The sequence below is a fragment of the Oryzias melastigma genome, linkage group LG9 (assembly GCF_002922805.2).
Source record: "Oryzias melastigma strain HK-1 linkage group LG9, ASM292280v2, whole genome shotgun sequence".
In the NCBI taxonomy this organism is placed as follows: domain Eukaryota; kingdom Metazoa; phylum Chordata; class Actinopteri; order Beloniformes; family Adrianichthyidae; genus Oryzias; species Oryzias melastigma.
Genome location: NC_050520.1, coordinates 13,893,091 through 13,911,898, shown reverse-complemented (window position 1 = coordinate 13,911,898; position 18,808 = coordinate 13,893,091). Strand labels below are relative to the sequence as shown.

The following is an 18,808-nucleotide window of genomic DNA, read 5'->3' as shown; positions in this document are numbered from 1 at the left end:
CATTAGATTCTAGTATTAAAACAAGATTAAATCAAATGAGAGAGATCAGGAATACACCATCCATCAAACTCATTTTGACAGGTGCCCCGCCCCTTAAGATGACATGGCAATTTAATATCCATTTTATATATAAAGGGTAAATAGGGTGAAAGGTCACCTGTCAAAATGAGTTTGACTGAAAGTATATTCCTGATCTCTTTAATGAGGTCGACATCTAAAAATACAAGGAACTATTTTTCACCAAAGATAACGTTTTGGTCTCACTGACTCAAATAATGAAAAAAGTTAATTTTTTGGTGCTGAACGCTCACAATTTTGTTCAACTTTACTACACTCTGACTCCATATAACATAAAGTAACGACTAATCCACTATTAAATTTGTCGGCGATTATTTTAATAGTCCATTAGCCCTAACAAATGAGAACAAAATGAGACCCAAACTGCTTTGTAGTCACGATCCTGCTCACACACAGCGAGGCACAAGCCAGACCATCTGCACTGTCAGGCTCAGCGATACATCCGACACATGAGGAGACAAAGCAGGAACCAAACCTGCAAGCTTCTGATCTGGGTCCACCACTCTACGTCTACATGAATGCCCTCACACTCTTCAGACATCATCATCAGCACGCAGGCTCTCAAGGAGTCCTTATATTATTTAAAGTCCCACTCCAGTCGTCTGTTGACCTATTGTTAGTGTTTCCTGTGGTCTTTTAAATATGATTTTGCTGTTTTTAGCCAAAATAAATAAAACCTGTGCCATTTTCTAGTACACAGTTTCTGCAGAGCGACAGGATTTTATTAGAAATTTATATCTGATTTGTGGGCGGGACAGTTGGCATGAATTAAGCCTCCACACATTTCCCATCATTCCTTTGCTTAAATGTTCTCCTGCTTGCTTACAGCCCCTCACATCCCCAATCTACAATCAGCGGTGCAACAAAAATGGTGAGCTATATCAGAGCTATCCAGCTTTACAGTTTAGATCCAGAATCCAGCTCATACAAGGAAAACAAAGACGTTCATGGATGTGTTTGTCTGCAAGTGGATGCATCAAAATGGAGAAGAGCAGAGAACTTGTGGGACGCCGTTGTAGGTCATATGTCCCACATAGAGGCTTTTTCAAACAACTTTGATTCAAAAGAATTTGAATAAAGAAATACTCAGAAATAAAACTTTAAGCTCAATTTCTTTATAAATGTCTCCAAAAAGAGAAGATTGCTTCTAGAACATGCTAAAAACACAAAAACATGATTCTCATCAGAGTGGGTCTTTAAACAATCACTGTATTTGTTATCATCAAGATTAAACTGAAGCTTTCAGCATTTTATACACATTTATCCGTTTTGTATCGATTTTAAATCATTTCAACCGAGTTACAAGCTCCAAATAAGATTAGGTCAGTAAGGAAAAACACAAATATTTGGATCATATTATAGCAGGAGGACAAACCAAAGTCTTCCTTTACTGTATATAGTAAAACATTTAAAAAGGTTTCATGACCAGGAAAACCAGGGTTAAATGGGATCTAAATATTTAGCTCATCAAACAGGATCAGCACAAACCCTGGATTATGTAAAAACATCCCATCATCTGCTTACAGCACAGATGTAGGCCATTGATGGATCCTCAGGTTAGCAGCGATGGACTCGTTTAGACGTGGATCCATGAAGAATTCAATGAGCTACAAGTGTTTTTCAGTGATGTGGATGCTCAGCATGAAGTTATTCCTCATGCAGACAGAAGACAGTGCTGTGAGTCACTTCAGGAAAGGACAGGGATGGTGGGGAGGAAGAAAAGGGGAGAAAGAGAAAGGAAAGGGAGATCACAAGAAAACTCTACAAGTTTTGAGAAAAGATTTAGAAGAGGATATTTAAGACCCAGTGACAAAAATCATGTAGATTAATCCACTGTAAAGCGGCTTAATTATACAAGAAAAAGGCACAAAACCCTTTGCTTCACATTAATGTGACAGTATTAGTAGACTGTCTTTAAATCAACAACATTTTTAAAAATATTCAATTTCATATTCTCCCTCTACAGACCTACTCTGATTAAAATAATGTTTCTGGTGTTTTTAACACATTCTGTGCCATGTTTCTGATGATAGAGGACATATAGAAAGAAAATTAACTCAAAAATGCATTCCTGAGCATGTGTTTGAATTGTTGTGAACTAGGGGCAGAAGAAAGAAAATGTGTGAAAAAATAGCTAATTTCTTATGTAGAAAGTACGCAGGGGGACCACAAGCTCCCTGCTCCAAGCTCTTAGCAACAGAGGTGGGGGAGGGGGGGTTGCTTCAGTAGACTGTATATGAGAACTGGACTGAGTGACTCCTCCCCCTGGCATTCCAAACAGGAAGTACCTGCTGGTTCATAGAAGCCAAAGTCCCATATACTTCTAAAGAGGAATAATCAGTTATTACTCAGTCAATTTATTTGTCAGAAAAATCATTCTTGCTCTGATATATTCATTTTTAACATGTTCTTGATAACACTTTTTTCATATATTTCCTGTATCGTGAGCCATTTCAGTTATTAACTGGCCAATCAGATGCCTCAGACACTCAAAAAGGTTTGATTGACAGATTTTATGTGGGCTGCTTTAAAGTGTTAGGGGTGGACTTCCAACAAGCTCACTCCCGACTGGCCAGAGTGGTTACAATAGAAATTAAAACTCCGACCAATTTGGACCAATCACTGCTCACTGGCAATGTCTGGCTCCAATATGGTGGTATCCATAAATAATACCAGCTTCATTTGGAGCCAGAAGTAAATAATTTTTCACAGGTGACGTCACACTCACCCGGTCCAGTACTCATATACAGTCAATGATCTGCACCGACAGTCCCGCCCACAACTCAGAGGTGAATGTCTAATGAACTCCTGCTGCTCTGTAGAAACTACCTCTGATGAAACGAGACGGGTTTTTAAATATTTGCTAAAAACATCACAATGATCATTAAAAGACCACTGGGAACACGATTACAATAGGTCAAAAGATGATCTGAGTGGGAATGTATGAAGAAAGTTTCTCTTCATTTAAAATCAACAATATTAAATAATTGTGTAAACTGTTAATGAATTTGCTTCTGTTCCCAACACTTAACTGAATCCCGTTGCTGCGTCTCCTCCTGACTGACAGGAAACTTCACCCCCACAGCCAAAGAGACGGTGAACAGGTGTGGGTTTGAGCCAACCCACCAACAGCAGTTTGACTGAGCAGGAACATCACCACCAACCAGGTGGAGAGGCTACCAGCAAAATCTATTCACCACCAACTCACGGACCTGATATTTTATCTGAGCTTAAGAGGCGAGAAAAGTCTCAAGGAAACAAAGCACAAACCTGGACCTGTACCTCTGAAATAAGGATACATGCATGATGATTATCTACTAGGACTGGGTTAATAAAATCAATAAATCGATTTGACTTGATTTAAGCTTAATAGAGCAATCACTGGTTCATAAAAATATACATCGATTTAGCACATAAAGCTAAATTCTACTAACTTGATACTAAGTTTAATGGAATTCCCCATCAGACGGCTAATGCTAACGCTCAGTCGACGTAAACATACATTCTGACTAAATGAACATCTTTATAAACTCACAGACATGAACTTTCTAAACTCTTTTAAGGAAATATTTTTAAAGTAACCATTTGTGGTCTTAAACATTTTTTTCCTCATACTTTCTTCTTCTTCTTTAATAAGGTGTAATGGTATAGCAAGATCGCCACCTAGTGTCCAAACTGAAACGTCCTCCAGGAGAAGCAGAACAATGTTTCCAATGTTAATGATCTGAACATTTTAGTTAGAACTTCTCCTTTAGAGAATCCATGTAACACTGGATGATATTAACAATCTCATTATTTCACTGATACATTTACAGTATGTGAACTGGATCAGATTAATATAAATATATATTTAAAACATATAGTAGATTATTGATGTATTTCTAAACCACAAGTGTCCAAGTCAATCCGGATCCGGCCCACCAGGTAGATATATCCAGCCCTCTATTAATGTCCCAAAGTTATCATGCGCTTATTTCTAACTTCTAACTTGTAGAATTAGCTGTATAATATTACCTACGATGTCTTTTAGAAGGACGTTGAAAGGAAAGGGTATCCAAACAGGACAGTTGGAGGCTGACTCCACTCTTATCCCAGATTTGAAGTATGCAAAAAAGGGGGCGGGGCAAAGGATGTGTTGTCTGGATCTGTGATTGACAGTGACAGTAGGGTTAGCTTGATGTAACTAAATGATTTTTTTTGTATTATTGTCCCTATGAAAAGAAAAAAAAAATCATAAGGTTCAGGAGGCTGAAGCAGGCTGCCTCTGCATCCCACAGCCGCTCTCCAACTGCCGACCAGCCAGTTTTCCAAGGATCGGTTCAGCGAGCTAGGAAGTTCTGCCGTTCTTGGCGTAGCGGGGCAATTGATATTTTACAAATAATTCAAACTCTACAAAACAAATTCAAACTATTGGTGAGAAATCTGAATTTGAATTATTCTAATCCAGATCTTATCCCATCAATCCCCCTGTAATTATTTCCAGGATTAAATTAATAAACTCCAGGTTGGCTTCTTAAAAGTGAATACATGTTAAAACAACCAAAAGATCCAGTCTTCTGAACAGATCTTTGACACAAACTCATTCAAAAGATTCCGCTCCCTATAAAGAGTCATAAATCATATCTGTAGTTGGTAAGAACGCTGGACTTCAAAGACCTTATTGGGCGATTCTGCATGTGAGAAGGCTTGGGATTGGTCCTTGGTGAACAAAGTTGAGCAAGAACCAGGTTAATAGGTTGGAAAGAAGCCTGACTTACTCATTTGCAATCATTCATAAGTCAAGTTTTATTGAAATGAGGATAAACCATATATTGACATTTTGTATTTTGATGGTCCTTTTTTTAGCTGAGGTTTTTTAAATCTCCACTGATTATAAACTCTTTTTCATGAAAACGTTTATTTAAATAAATTCTATTGCATTCAGAGTACTCAGTTCTTCCCATAATGTACATGTTAGTTGTCATATTATTTTCTCACAAAAATGATTTTCATGGGGCTCAAAATCTAGCGGCGCCCCTGACTTTGACACATGCTTTAAAAGACCTGACTATGAAGAACGGAGAGAAAGAAAATGTATCATTTATGGAAATTTGCATCTTCTGTTTTAATGACTAGTAAAAATTGTAACACGTGGGATTACATTTGGCAAACAAACGATTTTTTCTTTAAGTGTAAAATTGAATTTGGCAGAAGCATTCATGCAAACCACTGTGGGTGACAGCTCCCATCTTCACCTCCTCCATCTTCACCCAGATTCATTTCTGACACCCCGGGAAAATGGAAAGAGCACAAACTGCTCAGCGTTATATAATTATGTAAACTATTATAAAAAAAAATGTAATTTCACTGAACTTGACTCAACAAAAGGTGTGATTTGTGGTAAACATCGATCTAATGGCGCTCAAGCCTCCACTTCATCCTCCACATTCAAACTTAGAAAAGTGAGTCGTGGAGCCCGAACCGACTGTCGAGGCTGAACGTCCGCTCGGCGTCTGGACGCTGCGGGGACAGCTGCCGCTCCGCCGTGAAGGAGCAGCCCGCCTCCACGTTTGTAACCGAATTTGTTGGACTTTTCGGCGGCGCGTGAAGGCTAACATGCCGGACCATAGCGCCGTCATTCCAGCACTCTTCCCTCAAGCCGCCCACTCCTCCCCGCTAACATCCCACCTCTCCCCTCAAACGTCCTCCAGGCCGCGGCGGCCGCGCTTACCTGAACATAGTTGCTCTCGCAGTACTCCGCCACTCTCTCCAGGTTGGTAAAACTGTCCAGCAGGGCTCTCCGTCCTGCAGGAATTTCTTCCTCCAGCAGCATCTGCAGCTCCGCCATCTTTACATGATTGTTACTACCAACTGCTGAGGCTCGCGCTCACTGGATGCGTCCTGCTGCCTTCAAAGGTGCCTGGGAAATACCAATTTTCTTTTGGCATCACCGAAATGTATGTGAACATGTGAAGTTCTCGCGCCATTCACCTTAAATTGGAGCGTTTTTATTAAAGAAGATTGTTCATAGTTATAACTACGAAAGGAATAAAACTGACTGTCGGACGTATTCAAGCTGACACCGAGATTAGTGTTCAGAGTTCCGAGGAGGCCGCAAATGTCTCTTGTCATGTCATTCATCTAAATAGGTGAATCAGCCTCACTGAATAACTGCTCGATACATCTGCCAATGAGCTAAACAGGGAGAAAAATACAAATAAAAAGTTATCACTCCTAAACAAACAGCAAACGCATTAAGTATTTAGGATAAAACATATTGAGAAACACACACCAAGTTTTAAATAACAAAAATAGAGAAGGCAACAGCAAAAACACCAATAAAAAAGGACAAATTTGACACAGCAACAGATAAATAGCTGAAATTGCAGGTAAAATAGGCAAATTAAGAAAAAGAACATGTTCTGTGAAATGTGAAGATTAAAGAAATTATTCAAAATGATGTGCATGTTTTTAATTTATTTAAAAAGTAGTATTTATTCAAAAAGTATACATTTGCTTAAATAAAACAACATCTCTGCCCTTTAAAATAATATTGAATACTTCATTCAAAAAATAGGCATTAATTTAAGCTAAAATTCCTGCTTTTGTTAGAAATAGATATTTTTGTGTAATTCGCAAACTGAAATTTCAACAAACTGCACCACTGTCAAAAGTTGTTGCAACAAAATAACAAACACCCGTTTTGTACGTTTACAATATATTTCTTTTATTGTTTTACAAAATCACTTATCTGGTAAGCAGCTTTTGAATATTTGGAACAGTACAAAAAAAATCACTTATTAAACAAAAAACCTTTATGGGATTATGAAGGGATATGTGGTGGTTTTAGGCTGGAATACCCAGGTTTTCCTCTCCTCGTGGGTATCCCTCCACCTCCATGGTCATTAAAAACTCTGCAAAAGAGAAAAAAAGGATTTCATGATCTGAAATGACATCTGCTTTAGTGCCACCCTGTGGCTTTTTAAATAATTACATCAAAAGAGATGAGAGATGAACACTCCTAAGAGCAATTTGCAGCACAATGTCTGCTTGACCCGTCAGCATTAAATCTGATGTATAATTGACGTCTTCTGCTCTCATCTGTTATCTGAGAAAATGTTCTACATTTTAATTTTTAGAATTTGTATAAATGGTTAAGCTGCACCACAGTAAAAAGGAGAAAGATGTGGAATGTCAGTCTGTTTCACCTTCTGTGTAATCAATGTCGGGCCGAGTGGAGATGACAGCCCAGGCCAGACCCACCAGTAGCGCCACCACCAGGTTGACTGCAATCCAGGGCCGCAGGATCTGCTGCTCTGACCCAGGAGCCCTGCAAGGATCGGTGTCCAAGTCCTTCGTAAGTTATTTTGTAAGCACTTACAGAAGTAACAACAAAGTCTACATATTTGTTTTTACCAGAGAGTCTCATTGGCGGTAGGATAAAGGTTGATGCGATCGCTGGTCGTCTGCTGGCTCAGCGACAAAATCAGGGCTATAAAATACACTAAGGAAAACACACAAATATTCTCAAAACTGTGCAGCTTTGTCAACACGATCAATGTTGTCTGAACTCACAGAATGAAGCCAGGGCGACAGGGTCAAGGGTGAGGAAGCCTCTCAGAGCCATGGAGGTTTTGGCCAAGTTAACTCTGGAAACAACAAAAAACCTTGTTTTTGTTCCACAACTCAATACTGGTCTTCACAGAGGGTCTGACCTTATCACAGACGTTTGCCATTTGAAATGGGAACTTGAGTCTCTCAGAGCGGAGCTCATACATAAGGAGAGAAAATATACTGCTCACAAAAATTAAAGGACTCCTTTAAAGAAACACATTAGATACATCAGATCTCAATATGAAGTTGGATATCCATACAAATAACGACAGGGCAGTGTCTTAGGAACAAAGGATGCCAAGTCTTTTAATGGAAATAAAGGTTTTCAGCCTACAGAGGCTCAATTGTGTAGACACCATCAAATCAGAGTGAATTGAAGATGTGGCAGGCTAGTCCATTTTTTCCAAAACTTCATTTCTGCAACTCAAAATGCTTTTCAGTATCTTGTGTGGCCCCCACCAGCTTGTATGCATGCTTGACAACATGGTGGCATGCTCCTAATGAGACGACGGATGGTGTCTTATGGCATATGTTCTACAGTCTGAGGAGCAACCTGGGGGCGCCTAATGGACCCAAACATAATGTCCCAGAGATGTTCTATTGGGTTTAAGTCAGGGGATGGTGAAGGCCATTCAATTGTTTCAATTCCTTCATCCTCCAGGTACTGCCTGCATACTCTTGACACGTGAGGCCGGGCATTGTCGTGCATTAGGAGGAAACCAGGACCTACTGCACCAGTGTAGGGTCTGACAATGGGTTCAAGGATTTCATCTGGATACCTTATGGCAGTCAGAGCACCATTTCCTAGGCAGTAGAGGTCTGTGCGTCCCTCCATGGATATGCCTCCCCAGACCATCACTGACCCACCACCAAACCTGTCATGTTGAACCACGTTGCTGGCAGCATAACCTTCTCCTTGTCTTCTCCAGACTCTTTCACGTCTATCACAGGTGCTCAGGGTGAACCTGCTCTCGTCTGTGAAAAGTACAGGGCCCCAGTGGTGGACTTGACCAATTCTGGTGTTCTTGAGCAAATGCCAGTGGAGCTCCACGGTGCTGGGCAGTGAGCACAGGACCCACTACAGGGCGTGGGGCCCTCAGGCCACCTTCATGAAGTCTGTTCCTGATTGTTTGGGTAGAGACATTCACACCAATGGCCCTCTGGAGGTCATTCTGTAGGGCACGAGCAGTGCTCAGCCTGTTCCTCCTTGCACAAAGGAGCAGGTATTGTTCCTACTGAGGGGTTGAGGACCTTCTACGGCCCTGTCCAGCTCTCCCAGAATAACCAGCAGTCTCCTGAAATCTCCATGTTCTGGAGATTGTGCTGGGAGACACATTAAACCTTCTTGCTGCAGCACGTGTGGATGTGCCATCCTGGAGAAGTTGGACAACCTGTTCAACTTCTGTAGGGTTAAGGAATCTCCTCATACTGCCAGTAGAGATAATTATCAAGCCAAAATCAGCACGAGTGGAAAACCAGCCAAAAAAGATCAAGAGGGAGAAACTTGAAATGACCTCCACATGTAACACCAGTCCTGTTTGGAGGGTTTTCTAATTGTTGCCACTGAAGTGCACCTGTTGTTAATTCCATGAACACCAATACAGCTGAAATTGATTAACGAGGCCATCAGCTGCTTAACCAACAAGAACATTATCAGATGGATTTAATTCAATTCAATAAATCCAATAAAAAAAGTGTTCCTTTAATTTTGTGAGCAGTGTAGTATTACCCCGATTTTAGCATTCGCAGTTCTTGTTTTATAACTCATAAAATACATCTTGTGCACAAGTAAAAAAAATATGATTAAAAAAAAGTACAATGAACTCATTCAATGCTTAAAACTACAACAGCTTGAAACAAACTAGATTTGTGCATAAGTGTTACATCCCCAATGGGCAAACCTGCCCCAAATCTAGGGGAAAAATACAAAGTAGGACAATAGCATCAAAATTGGACATCAAAGGGAAAAGGAACACAGTTTAGTAAAAAAACAAAAACCTTTGTTCTGCAAAGAAAGAACAAAATGAAATCATTAGTTTCTGCATTATTTATAATTTTTTCTATTGCATATTTAGCTATATTCAGTCTATTTTACTTTATATTCAGTCTATTTTACTTTATTTTGCTATTCTATTTTACTTATTTTGTATTTTACTTCTGTACGGACGCTGGTACTTGAATTTCCCTGAGGACCTCCAAAGAGATTAATAAAGTATTTTCTATTCTATTCTATTCTATTCTATTCTATTCTATTCTATTCTATTCTATTCTATTCTATTCTATTCTATTCTATTCTATTCTATTAGTGTGGTGGTTCAAACAAAAAACCCAAGCAAAGGGACTTGGAATCTTGGCCAAACATAAAATAAGTCATGGAGACTGCTGACACACCCATGTCAATCCTCGGAGTCATTAGCTCCCTGCTAATGACTGCCTAACCAAAATCTAACTATTTAAAACAAACAAACAAAGCCCGCAAATCAAGACTACCAAGATCCAACCCCAATGGAATGGGGTTGGATCTTGGGGTTGTCTCTGCCCCCAACTGGAAATAGTTTCTCCACGAGCAGAGCCAGAAGCCCCACAACCGCACATGACTAAAATGTTGCGCATGCAGCTCTCACTGAGATTCTGCTCATCACTCGTGCCCGAGGGAGCAGCTCACGCATGCAGAAGTAGACAGTCTCTAGCTTGTGAGGACTTTCTGCTCGCCGAGGATTAAACACGAGCGCACAGGAGCAGAAAGCGCTCGTGGGGGACTGAACTGTCCATGAAGAATGTTTGATATGTGCGTGGAGATGTCTTATTTCTGCGTGGAGTTTGGACATAAAAAACACCATACAGCAGCAGCAGGGCATAACAGCAAGTGATGCGTTTAAATGCTGCTAGAATGCTGGGACGTCAGAGTTTTCTCATCAGCTGCTTTGAACTTAGTGAATATTATCTGATGAAACTTGCCTTTTTACCACTAGGTGAAGGTCTGTGACAGACCCAAGACACGCTGGAGGAACTACATCTGACCTAGGAACTCCTTGGCGTTCTTGAGGCAGAACTGGAAGAAGTTTCTGTCAAGAGCATCATCTCTACAACCCTACTCCAGATAAATGGAGGAAGATGGAAGTGTGGATAAATGGATGAACTTAAGAATGAAGGAAGAGTGAATCAGAAATGCATCACTGATTAACCTTTATACAGAGGGAAATTATATTAAACAGTTTATAAATGGCTATAAATGAGTCAGATGAGGAAACGGTCTGATGGTTATGAAGGGGAGAGTTACTGGACAGAATTAAATTAGGTTTTAAAATTAAATACATTAAGTCTTATTAGCCAGAGAGGAGCTCAGACTTCCGTCTTTGTGTCATATTTGATCAAACAAAAATAACACTTTTTGGTAATTATTCTCTTAGTATCCCACATGATGCACACACAACCCCCCACACACACACACACACACCTGTCGAACGCAGACACGGTGCTGATGGCCAGCAGCAGGTACAGCAGAGACTGGGCGGGGTAGGCCAGGGAGTGGTACTGCTGCAGCAGGTTGGCCAGCGTGGTCATCTGCTCACCCGCCAGCACATACACAACAATGATGTTCCACACGGCGTAGCCGGCCAGGAAGCCGTGACAGAACAAACCGATGACCCTGCAGAGGAGACGGCACCAAATGATGCTCAGTTCATCATGAATACATCGGTGTTTGTGAGGACTGAAGTGTTTGGATCTTCACAGGTCTAATAATGTTGGATGTAAGATTCGATTCAATTCAATTTTATTTATATAGCCCAATATCACAAAAAATGTACCTCATCTGACTTCATGCTGGTAATCGTACAGAAGCAGAAAGTTGGTCATAAAATATAAACAATGGCTAAAAACTAAACAGACTAAATAAAGATGGTTATCCCTGCCCTCAGACCCTCCTTCCCGGTAAGGAAAAACTCCTAAAAAACTGATTCAGGAAAAAAAGAAGAAACTGTAGGGATGCTCGCATGAGGGAGAGATCCTATCACAGGACAGACAGGAGATTTACCAGGACTGTTGTAGAAGAATTAGCTTATCTAACTCTACAGCAACTGGGGCTGCACGGTGGCGCAGTGGTTAGCGCTCTTGCCTCACAGCGAGAAGGCCCCGGTTCAAATCCCGGCTGGGACCTTTCTGTGTGGAGTTTGCATGTTCTCACCGTGCATGCGTGGGTTTTCACCGGGGACTCCGGCTTCCTCCCACTGTCCAAAAACATGCTAGGTTTGCTTGAATGTGAGAGTGAATGGGTGTGATTGAGGCCCTGAGACAGACTGGAGACCTGTCCAGGGTGTACCCCGCCTTCGCCCATCAGCAGCCGGGATGGGCTCTGGCACCCCCGTGACCCCGGAAGGGACAAAGCGGTCAGGAAAATGGATGAATGGAACTCTTTAACTACGTATCTGAATAGAGTTCACCCAGATAGAACTGGTGGACAGGTGGTAGCAAAGTCCACAGCCAAGACGAGCCCGAGGCGTGGTCCACGGCCAAAAACAGGATCTTGGTAATGGTACCTTCCTAAAATCTTAAAATTTTAAAATATGATGAAAGCATCCAGCTGAGTTTTGTTAAATTCAGCTGAATACTATGTCACAGGTGTGAAATGTTTTTAAGTTTTGTATTGCTATCATTTTATTTTTAAGAAATACTATACTTAATATTCTTCTATAGTTAATATATGACTACCAACAATATCTCTACGGACGTTTGAAACGAACCTGTTCTAAAAGAAGAAGCTACTAAAGGTCTGCTGGGTCAAAAATGACAAGTAACACTCTAACAAGAAAACAGTATTTGAAACTTTTTTTTAGATAAAATATGTATTTCTTATTTAGGTGTCAATGTAGATGAGGTGCTGCAAAACACTCATAATAATATCAACAAAGATTCTTAATACATTGGTTAAGCTTGTAAGAAGTTTATTAATTTGGCCTTTGTAGACAATGTTCTCCCTTGTTTGGCTTATTGAGCCAATAAATGTCTTAGTAACTCCTTATAAATGCATTAATAATGTTTGTTAATGTGTTAATAAAGCTTGTAAAGGAATCCTGTAAGTGTTACCCTTACTTTTAATAAATCGTGTGCATAGCTCTTTAGAATCTAAATAACTAAAGAACATACTTCTGTTTTGTTTCTGCTAAAACAGGTTTCATGAGGTGACTGCTTGTTTTTGTGCACGCGTACCTAAAGCTGCTGTGAACTTTCAAAGCCACGTCTCTGGTGGTCCAGATGTGTCTGGGGTCCATGTAGTCGTCAATGAGCTCTGAGTGCCGCAGCTGTTCCACACGGTCGGCATGGAAACGCCCTGCAACACATGCAGCATTCAATACATGACTTTGTAGGTTAAACTAGAGGGAAGATGTTAAACTTGTGTTTTTGGTGTTTTCAACCTGTTCTTGTAGCATTTTTATCATGATGGAGGACAGATATATGAAATCATTTTACATTAAAACTCAATTTTTTGAACATTGTGATTGATCTGGAGCAGATTAAAATCTTGCGGTTTGAAAAAGCTCAGGTTTGAGGTGAGTACGATAGACGGGCCAAAGTCTCTGCTCTGCTCCATTCTGATGCATCCATTTGTAGACAAATCCTAATTTTCTTTGTTTGAGCTGCAATCTGGCTCAAACTAGGCTAATGCTAGCTTGAGCTTGTGAGGTGCTATAAGCTAGCAGTAGATAGTGTAATCAAAGGAATGCTGGGATATCAACGTGGGGTTACTTCTGCACCAACAGTTCCAGCCACAACTCAGAGGTAAATGTCTGATGAACTCCTGCTGCGCTGCAGAAAATATATTTTAAAAATCAACACAGGTCATTAAATGTTGGCTAAAAACTTCACAATCATCATTAAAAGACCACTGGGAACCTTTTTAGAATGGTTAGAGTGGGCCTAATATTTTGACGCTTTCTCCTCCATGAGTTTAAAAAGCATACTTTATCCTTCCCTTCTGCTAACTAGTAAGTGACTAGTTACTGGTAACTAGTAAGTGTTCGTGCCTGAATTACAAACGGAAAGTTTTCATGCTGAGCATCCACTCACGATTCCTATCCACAAAGACTTTTCCAAACGGCTGGCTGTGTCCGTGAGGGGCAGAGAACATGGAATTTGTCGGGATGGGAGACTGGGATTCTGTAATGATGTCATCTTCTTCAGCTTCCAGGTCCTGGCTGTGGTGTTCTGTGGCTTTCGCCTTCCTGCAGGACCATTGAGAAGAAAGAAAACTGAGCTTAAAGTTGCAGCGTACACCTTTGGTAGAGCAAAGCTTCCAACTGCAGTCAATTATTCCTGGACTTGCATTGACTTAGTGCTGCTGATGTGATCATAATGTGAGATTTGGATGTTTTGGATTGATAATAAAACCATTTCTTGATAGTAATACAGTTGAATGTTGAAATTTGTCCTTTAGAGATTTATAATAACAATACTATTACACTTCTTGGTGTAGAAATGTAAACGTATTTGTTATTAGTTCAACTCTTTTTTTGGAAACTGAAATTTAGAGAAAATTTAATCAAATTAAATTCTAAACATAATTTGGTTTTGAGTTTTGGATTGTGCAAAATAAAGATGTTTGTAGAAATCACTGGAGGATCAGAACAACAATGTTTGTATGATTTCAGTGTGAAAACTGATGTGACTCCAGAAATGAAGAAAGTAAGCAGACAAAGAGAGCATGATGTTCATCCTGAGTTTCTTTGGCCCTGTTTCCCGAAGGAATGTCTTTGCTGAACATCAAGTCAGACTCATATCCAGTGAGAGATGGGCTCTGCCAGTGATCCTCAAGTCTCTGAATCCAACTTTCACTGACACTTTTTGAGTGAGGGGTTCACTTTAGAAGCCTTAAAGTCCCCCTGACAAATTTTTTTCATTTAAAAAACCCTCCCAATAGTGTTTTAATTATGATGAAATTTTTAACCGAAATTCCACAACCTAAATGTCTCAAAAATAAATTTTTCATGTTGATCTGAAGCCTCTGTTTCCAAAATCTCCTCTGAGGGGGCGTGGCTTTTGGTGCTCCGCCCATTATGATAGCTCTGTGTCTCACTAGCATAAATCTTCATCGCTGCTACATAAAAACATCCATCAATCTGGGTAATGTCCAGCCGTATGGTTCTGATCCGGATGTCAGCTGGACGAGGAAGTGAAGATCTTCATGGACAGAACTTCCTCCAAAATCCTGATTCTTTCTCCTTCCAGTTCACCAAAGACTCTTTTAGCTAATTCTCCAATGTTTATTGACTGTGATCAATACATTCAATCATTGGTTTCTCAGAGTTCTTGATAAAATAATCAAAGCTAACATCAAAATGCTCTTTCATTGATTTACAATCCTTTCCAACTGCGGTCAAATGAGCCGCCGTTCACATTTCCGTGGTCACATCAAGAAGCTCCGTGGAGTCTGGTGGAGATTTTCCAGCGTTCTCAGTCCTGCTACCGTAAGTATTGGATGAAACTCACACCAAAAATCCAGTGATGCTGATTTGACCACAGAAATGTGAACGGCGGCTCATTTGACTGCAGTCAATGTGAAGATACCATCTTCTCTTCTCCAGAACCTGAACTAGACACTAGGAACAGATGAGGGTTTAGTGCATGTGCAGCAGAGCTGTTGATGGAAAGAAGATCATTCATTCAAACAGAGTCTGTCCAAGACAGTTTGATTGATTTAAAAGGAGAAATACTCAGAAATGTAAAAACAAAATGATTTCTTATTACATTTGTTCTTTCATTAGAAAAATGACAAAAATACATGTTAAAAACTCTAAAACAGGATTTTCATGGGAGGGGGACTTTAATATCTGGTTTCTGCTCTTTGCTGATGATGTGGTGCTTTTGGCACCACCCCGGTTGAATCAATTTACCTCTTCCTTTTTGTTCTTCTGGTGACAGCAACACTGGCTTCTTCCCCCTCCATCGCTCCATCTGAGGTGTTACCATTTGGCAACTCAGGTCGCTCTACTTCCTGGTCTGACACAACAGAAACAGTTTGGGAAACTTTTAGCACCCAAAGTTTTCACACAGAGCAGCATCAAAATGAAACTTTAAAAAACACAATTTTTAATAATCTGGTTGATAAAGGCAACAATCGCGGGAATCAATTGCAGGACTAAATATCGCAATTCTGCAGAAATGCCATCAATAGAAATCTTTTTTTTTTTTTTTTTTTTTTTNNAGTTTAATCAGGTTTTTACTTCAGTCAACTGAAATGTTAGACATAATCTATGTCAGAATGAGAGCATAAATCCTAGTCGTGTTTTAAACAAATGAGAGTGAGAAGCAAAGCAGAGACATCTCCATGTTTTTCCTCTATCACAGTCAATTCAGTGGCTAAAAAAGCATAAGTAGTGAACTAAATGTAATAAACTGAGGACAGTTACGTCCCTTTTTTTCTTTTAGTTTTGTTTTCTTGGCTTATGTTCTGTTTCTGGTCTTGTGTTCTCTTTGTCAAAGTCTCATCAGCTACAAGCTGCTAATCATCATCTGTCCTCATTTAAGGCAACACTGATCAGTGTATTTAAGTGTCTGGGTTTCAGTTGGGTTTCTGTGACACACCATCACATGATTTTGTTTTTACGAATATTTTATATTGTTTGTGTTCTTATGCACTTTTAGTGTGTGTATATCAAATCAAATCAAACCAAATCATGGTCCAGCAGGGGCTGGCGCTGCAAACACCTCTCACTTATTTCCGGAGGCTCACCTGACTCCAAACTTCTGGGTCACGACTCAAAATTCATGGGTCGTGACCAAGTCTTGTGGATTGCGACTCAAATTTTGTGGGTCGGGACCAAATCTCGTGGTCTTGACCAAATCTTGTGGGTCGCGACTCACCACATATGTAAAAAAGAGTAACCGGGTGAGGAATGGAAGAAGGAAACCCTCGTTTGGAAACGATCTGTTGTTTTTTTTTTAATTAAAATCCAGGTGCTCGATTTTTTTATTTTATTTTATTTTTTTTAATCACCGGGATAAATTAAGGAGATAATATTAAAATAAATCCACCATGTCATAAGGCACTCTGATCCTCAATTTATGGTACAGAAATGACATTAAAGCTTCGATGAGCCGGCTCATGAGTCGCGACCCACCAGATTTGGTCCCGGCTCACAAAATGTGAATTAGGCGAACCACCGGAAAAAGGTCAGAGCAGTTTGCAGCGTCTTCTGTTTCTCTCTCAAGTTTTAATTTTTCACCACAAACCTGGTCTCTTGCATTGCTGGGATATAAACAGCAGAATAAATTATGAAATTCCTTCATTATAATTATTCGTGCAATTTTTGAGCTTGACTTTACATTTTTGGTTCATTCATCACTGTAGATTACTATGTGTTGCTCCTGATAAATTCAAAGTGATGCAGGAGGCATGTACACACCTCTGAGTCCTCATCCTCTGAATGGGGTTAGTAAGAACATGGGCTCTATCTCCCTCTCATCTCATCTCCAAAACCAAGAGACCTTTTTGCTGATTGTTAAACTAAAATATCTCCAATATGAAAAGCTTGAGCAGTTAAAGACATCAGTGAAGTCCTCAGCACCTAATGTTGATGTCTTCTTCCTTTTCTTCTTCTTCTGTGGTGCTGGCTCCTGCAGATCCGGGGTCAAAGGGTCTCTGCTCTCAGAATTGCTCCTGTTGGTCATGTTCTCCATCTCCACCTCCAAAGCAACTAAAACAGCAGACAAAAACCCTGTCCAGAGTGGAACAGATGGCACTGTGGCTCTGCAGGGACTGCCGGCTCACCTTCTCTCTGCTCCTCCGCTTCACTCATCTCCTTCTTCACCTTCTTCTTCTTGCTTTTGACAGTTGGCATGGTGGCGTTCTGTTGTGAGCTGAAAAGAAATGAGTGACGGTTTGCAATGGAGATCTCTGGCTGTCCAGTGATCTTCTGAAAGTGATTTAGGTCAGCACATGAATGTTTAATGGGGATCCTAGAGTAATCAGGTGATGCCTGTTAGACATAAATGGATTAGTCTGAACTCTAAGGACAGGTGGTTGAGCAAAGCTGCAGGAAACGTGCCACAGTTTGGTTGTACTCCTAAATCAAAGTTAACTCAGTTTTTGTTTCTTTGTTTTTTGCAAAAAATGTCTGAAAACTTTAGCTGAAGAGACAGCTTGGAGTCGTTTTCTGGAAACTCTATATGTGAACCTTTAATGTGTTTGATATAAAAACCTAAACTGGGTTAAATCTCATTCCCAGAAGTTTTCTTTACATTTGTTCAACTACATAAGAGAAATTTGTGATTTTTAATGGTGTTAAACACACCAGTGCTAAAAAGCCAAACGTGGAAGAACTCAACAGACTTCTTAAATGTTTGACAATAACTGTTTTCTAAATAAATGCAGATAATTAAAAAGCTGGCTTGTTGAAAGATTCTGTATTTTGACAAGATAATCAGTTTCATAATTGTCTGATGTTTCAGCAGGAAATGTTAATGTGTTCAAAAAATTGCTTGCATTAAGTTTAAATACAAATTTTGTTTAACTTAGCATCTTACGAAAATGTGTTTTTTAATTATTACTCAGTTGTTGCTGAACTGGAGTTTTGCTTGCTGGCCAAAAGTAGAGAACACAGAACACTTTATCACATCAACTATATAGCTTTAGATCAAATTAAACCTTCTGTTTAGAGTTGCTAAAATGATAGGTTTGGTTGTTAGAGTGATGACACATTAAGACCAGAATGTTAGAATGTTTGTAGACAAAATTCTTTAAAAAATTGAGAAAAAAGCATTAAGCAAATAAATAAATGTAACCTTCCAATGAGATCAAAAAATATCTTATCAAAAATTTGTATTTTAAGAAACACATTCTAATCCTCAAGATATGTTTTCTTAAACTAAGATTATTTTGCTACTTAAAGTTTTTCATGATAAGATTAAGTTTCATGCTGGACATAAGCAAGCGTCTTTTTACCTTCTTAGTAATCAGTTTTTGCAGTGAGCGGTCTGTAATGACCCGAGTCACTCCCCTGAACAGTGAACCAACTGCATCAACCACAGCACAGATCATAAAGAACAGACTCAGGAACAACAAAACCCATCGGGCAGATATCATTTTACTAAACTCTGCTTCTGTTCTGGTTTCTTGTGTCAGCCAAAGTCAAAACTATTT

At 39.8% G+C, this 18,808-nt stretch overlaps 2 protein-coding genes across 5 annotated transcripts in view; both read right to left on the bottom strand.

The window, feature by feature from the left end:
* The window catches only part of LOC112137722 (abl interactor 2), a 42,549-nt gene extending 36,581 nt beyond the window's left edge, over positions 1-5,968 (bottom strand). For 2 of the 4 annotated variants that reach the window (XM_024260176.2, XM_024260177.2), the window contains exon 1: positions 5,789-5,965. In XM_024260176.2, the coding sequence (XP_024115944.1) occupies positions 5,789-5,905 (117 nt within the window). In that variant the 5' untranslated portion in view covers positions 5,906-5,965. Of the gene's footprint in view, positions 1-5,788 lie in introns of all 4 variants that reach the window. The other 2 variants (XM_024260175.2, XM_024260174.2) reach the window with 2 other exon arrangements.
* Positions 5,969-6,650: 682 nt separating this feature from the next.
* tmem237a (transmembrane protein 237a) lies at positions 6,651-17,697 on the bottom strand. Its single transcript, XM_024260193.2, has 10 exons — positions 17,438-17,697; positions 17,235-17,363; positions 15,561-15,666; positions 13,738-13,892; positions 12,880-13,000; positions 11,129-11,320; positions 7,633-7,706; positions 7,474-7,561; positions 7,266-7,387; positions 6,651-6,971 (listed from the first exon to the last, which is right to left on the bottom strand). The coding sequence occupies exons 1-10, from the start codon at positions 17,505-17,507 to the stop codon at positions 6,904-6,906; spliced, it is 1,125 nt and encodes a 374-aa protein (XP_024115961.1). The 5' UTR covers positions 17,508-17,697; the 3' UTR covers positions 6,651-6,903.
* Positions 17,698-18,808: the final 1,111 nt, after the last annotated feature.